Source organism: Eurytemora carolleeae, unplaced genomic scaffold (genome assembly GCF_000591075.1).
Source record: "Eurytemora carolleeae unplaced genomic scaffold, Eaff_2.0 scaffold392, whole genome shotgun sequence".
NCBI lineage: Eukaryota > Metazoa > Arthropoda > Copepoda > Calanoida > Temoridae > Eurytemora > Eurytemora carolleeae.
The window spans coordinates 268247-273711 of NW_019396285.1; the positions used below are offsets into that span (position 1 = coordinate 268247).

Below are 5465 nucleotides of genomic sequence, written 5' to 3' on the forward strand. Positions count from 1 at the left end.
CTTGTCCNGAACATAATATACAGGTATTGTGCAATGTTATAACAGACACATTTCATTTAATAAGTTGATTTTAAATACTCATATGAACATAATATACAGGTATTGTGCAATGTTATAACAGACACATTTCATTTAATAAGTTGATTTTAAATACTCATATGAACATAATATACAGGTATTGTGCAATGTTATAACAGACCAATTTCACTTAATAAGTTGATTTTAACTTAAAAATGTATTTGTTACTTAACAATATCGAATAAACATAGAATTACAAAATGTCGTCATCATTTTCCACAGCTTATTGGGTCCCACTGTTCTTTCTTATCTCAAAATAGTATCGAAAAACAAGTGTTTAAAACCTTACAAATACCAATTTATTTCAATTTTTCTCTGGTCCAGAATTTTAACAAGTTACAGCATTGATCAAAGATGTGTTGTTAGTTATTTACATAGATAAAGATGAACAGATTAATCAAAAAGATATGAGTTTACATGATCTAAGGGACTGTTAACAAAAGTTAAAGTGATCCTCTATTTAAATATTTGCACCGGATTCAACATTATTGAAAAACAAATATTGTAGATTCTATCTAAAAAAATCAATTATGGCAATTGTATTCCTTGAATGCCGAGGGTCACATAAAATTATGCCTTTGGCTTTAACAGTTCCTATTAACAGGAGTTGATAAATTCCTCTCAACCTGAATATCAGAATTGATCTAAAGAATACATAAATTGATCATAAGGAGTCCCTGTCCTCCGTTAATTGATCAAGAAGGCTGTATTATTAGGAGAGAATTGACCAAGGTTGTTAGAACGGACTGTCAATGATTCCATAGGTTTGAAGAGAGGAGAGTACAATGTAGAGAATCCAAAGAATAAGAAGGAACCCTCCAGACAAATACTTCAAAACTAAATATACAAATACTTCAAAACTAAATATACAAATACTTCAAAACTAAATATACAAAATCCATTATCCACACTTGTCACACACTTTAATTTACTATTCCCAATATCTTTGCACCCTGCAGGTAACCTTTGATATTACAAACTTAGATTACCTGATCTAACAGAGTTCACAGTTTGAAACAACATGGGGTTGCGAAGATGTTAGGATTAACAAATTCCTTTGTTTTAAATGTTTAAAGAAAAATGTAGTATAGAAGGAAAATGTAGTATAGAAGGAAAATGTAGTATAGAAGGAAAATGTAGTATAGAAGGAAAATGTAGTATAGAAGGAAAATGTAGTATAGAAGGAAAAGACTCAAAAGAATAAATAAGAGGTTTAAATGGAATAATGAAGGATTAATATGAGGAAATAAATAAGATTAGAGGAAAAAAGAAAATGAAAAGAATAAAAAAGAGAAAAAGAAACGAAATAGTTAAAAAGCACGAAAAAGGATTAGACAAAAATGGAAAATGACGGAAAAGAATTAATAGAAAAAAGAATTGAAATGTATATGTATGGATGAATAAAAAGAATGAAATTATTAAATCAAGAAAAAAGAATTAAAAAAGACTGTACCTTTATTTCCACCAAGTTCAGCTTTACCAAATATCCCCAGGAAGCGTCTGCATAGGATGAGGATGATCGCTAATATTGCGAAGAGAGTGTAAATGGTTACGGAGAACCCCAGATTTCCAGCTTTAACCTGAAACCCTTTCTCCGGATCCTAAACATCAATTTCTAGTAATATCTCATTTTGTATTCTTACAGGGTCTGCCACCGTAATATGGTGACCCTTAAAGGGAGTGTTCGCTAAAAATGAAGGGGTGTATGCAGGCTTACGGCGTAAAATTATCGATGACTATTGTTTGTAATATCGGAATGATTTGTTTGAAATTACATTGACTTTTTACAATCCGAGTAGTATGTTATAACGCTATGCTCTTCGGTATAAGTCGATTTTAACAATTTTCTACTTATAGACGCATCAGATAGAAGGAAGATTAGTAGCGATCACCATAGATGATTTTTCGCCGTAAGTCTATTCCCCCCTTTATTTTTCGCGTTTACAGTGTGTATAAATTATTCATAACAATGCCCTTAAATCCCATAACGACGAGGTATGTAATTCTATCTACAGGTTTACCCACAAAGAATAAGACTTCAGAGACGACTGTACAGAATTTATTCCGTCTATTCTCTTATATTTATGATATCTGTAATCTTGTCTCTTTGCCAAATTGTTACAGTGAAACCCTTAATAACGAATACATCGAAAGAATTCATCAAATGTCGTATTCTTCACTTTCTGATAATGGAATGTTGCAGATATTTAGTTTTTAAATTAAATAATTATATGGAACTCTTTAAAACTGTTCCCGCATATTCATGGCTATTTATTTATTTTCGCAAATACTGAAATTTACGTAATATAGTATAAAACTTATTAAAAAATTGTCAAGACGACATTTGATAAATTCTTCCGATGTATTCGTTATTAAGGGTTTCACTGTAGATAAGCTAAACGCACGTGAATACCACATTTATGGCAGAATACTCACTTCAAACTTGGAATCGGCATATTCAAAGAGTTTTAAGTCGTCTTAATAGTCTCATCTTTTATGGGTAACCCTGTATTTTTGGACAAATCTAACGTTCATTTCTCTTCGTTTTTGCCATAGAAATCCAAGAGAGGTAATATAGGGGAAATATGACATCCCTCTGATTCGTTGATGGCACTCTTTAAATGATAATTCTCTCATATTTACGTGATTAGTCCCTTTAAATCAAAACTTACATTAACGGCCCAGTAGATGGATGCAATGAGCCAAGGGATCCCGAGTCCCATAAACACGTTCACAGAGTTACTTCCGGTCACGTTTCCGATAGCGTTGTCTGCGTACTTTTCATTTATTGACGCAGTTTTACTGGCGAAAGTGTCAGGGAGTGAGGTACCGAGCGCCACGAAGGTGATGGCTGTCACTTCATCCTTGAGCCCAACCAAGCAGCCGAAGATACCAGCCAAATCGCCGACAATTATTACCAAAACGCCGATCATAATCAGAGAGACGACGAATGTCAACCAACCGCCCATTATCGAAGGAGGCGGAATCAAAGCAAATATCAACTGAAACAAAACAAAAATGAATAAAGTAAATTTTAGATATATTAAGACGACATTATAAAGAATTCATTATAAAACCTTGTATCCGAATGTAAGGAAGTGCATGATGTAGTCGCCATTTGTAGCATTATCTAGGTCGCCGCCATTAACAACCATAGCGTCCTTTATCTGCTGGGCCCAGGTCTCATTATGCACCCTCATCCCGTCCACGTTCGCGTTGGTCATCAAAAGCAGCTTGTTCATCACACTGTTGAACTCGTCGTCGTTGGTGATTGTTACGGCTGTTCTTTTCAGTTTACCCAGGACTGCGCCACTTGACGCCTCATACAGTTCGACTTCAAAGTTTTCGTCTTTCTCGTAAACCATGTCATCGATAATTGGAATTTGAATGTCTCGTTGCGTTTCTCCGTGCTTAAAAGATAGAACACCTTCGCCACCCTTGTAATCCTTTCCGCTAACAGCTGTTTTATCAACTGTCCTCCATTTTATTTCAACCTCGCCGTCGGCGCCATTTTGCCTAAAATATTTAGATTTTAAAAATTTATCTTAAAGAAATATTTGTCTAATCTCATGAAAATTATGGATCAAATAATGAAATAGGAAAGTTAACATCAAATTGAACCTTTATATCTTTGAGTTTCTAAACAAACAGGTGAAAATGAAATTCTAATGGAATTTTGATAATTATTAATTCTATTATTAGAATTTAGGACATAGCAACTAAGTTTCGTTTTAACCATTAATTTTCTAATCTCTATATCTTTGTAACCTGATGGTGTACACCTTTGATATTTCAAACGTTAACTATTTCATAAGATCATAGCTTAAAATATCAAAAAGGCCCAAAAGGAAATCAGGTTGTAAAGATGTAAGAATTAGAAAATAAGAGTCTGTGGCGAGTAATCCATATTGAATCGAATTAAATTCTGATGAATCTCTGATTTACCGAATAACAGAGATCATGGCTTCCCCGCAGCTCTCCTTCACCAAGTGTCCGCGCTTCTCAAACTGGAAAGTTCCAGGTTCTAAACATAAATGTTCCAGTTTTAATTAGAATAAACAGAGATGGAATTTAAAGAATTTGAGCCGCGGTTTAAATCCGCCAAAATCCGCCAAAATCCGCCAAAACCCGGTTTAAATTTAGTGCCGGCTTAAATCTTGAAACATTTGATACAATTTTAAGTGGAACCAACCATATTTAAACCGCGGCTTAAATTTAAACCGCAGCTCAAATTCTTTAAATTCGGCCACTGATTAGTTTCTTTTTAATTGATATTCATGACTAAAATTCTAGGAAAAAGTTTGATTTTAACATCAACTTACTAAGAATAGATTTATATTTTTGAAGTCTGAAAACAAATAATCCAAAAAGAGCCCGCTCTTCCAGGAAAAATTATTAAAACATGTGTTTATCTTTTTTTTAGGGGGGGGGGTTATGAAAGGTTTTAATAAATAATAATTATTTAACAAATAGGGCCAGCCCGGTTCACAATCCTTTACCGTTGAAACTTTAGTCCAAGCAATTCTCAATGATGGTTTCTCTATTCCGGGTTTATACAAGAGAGACAGACGATTGACAGAGATATTCATCTACCTCATGATTACTTATCAGATAACGGGTTAAAAAGTGACTGTTTACAAATTACGTTAGTAGTCCCTTTAATATGTTAAGAAGAATGAAGTATGAATCTTACCGTCATCATTAAGAATAGTGATCTCCATGATACTGGTTCTACCAAGCTTAAGTTCTCCTCCTTCTCCTCCAGGTACTTTACTCAGCTTCAAGAAGAACTCCTCGTCCGGCTCCCACTGGTTGTCGTCCACGATGGTGATGCTGATCTAGAATAAGAACACGTATTTAAATCTGCTTGATAAACCTTATCTAAAAGACCGAGAGCAGTTCGATAAGTCGAAAATATGAATTCTTTGGCAAAGAATTTAATTTTTAGCAATAACCTCTGATTTTATAATCCCTATATAATGCAACCCAAATATCCTACACCTTGAGCTTATCCTATACCTTGAGCTTATCCTACACCTTGAGCTTATCCTACACCTTGAGCTTATCCTACACCTTGAGGTTATCCTACACCTTGAGGTTATCCTACACCATGAGGTGAATGAACCTACTTGACACTGATGGTATTGCTGATCTTCCCGTGCCTGCACACTAGGACACCAAAGGTTCCAACACTCTCCAAGACAGCAGCAGAAGCTGAAACAATATGATTATGGAAGCCATTTTCAAGAAAACATTTTGTTCAAAACTTTAATAGGGATAACTCACATATATTTATATCCTTACAATTTTGTTCATAATTTTGAACAAAATGTTCTTAATTTGGAATTGCTTGATATTAACGAAAAAATGTCAGGATTTTCTCAATG

The 5465-nt window shown here is 34.1% G+C and overlaps 1 protein-coding gene across 1 annotated transcript; it reads right to left on the reverse strand.

Annotated features, from left to right (window-relative positions):
- Positions 1-220: 220 nt before the first annotated feature.
- LOC111700163 (sodium/calcium exchanger 2) lies at positions 221-5292 on the reverse strand (the record flags this gene model as incomplete). The annotated part of the gene is made up of 7 exons (XM_023470991.1): positions 221-915; positions 1532-1679; positions 2751-3080; positions 3156-3594; positions 4024-4102; positions 4772-4916; positions 5208-5292. Coding segments are annotated over 7 exons (1327 nt in total), but the record flags the coding sequence as incomplete, so codon positions are not given.
- Between the last annotated feature and the right edge of the window lie 173 nt (positions 5293-5465).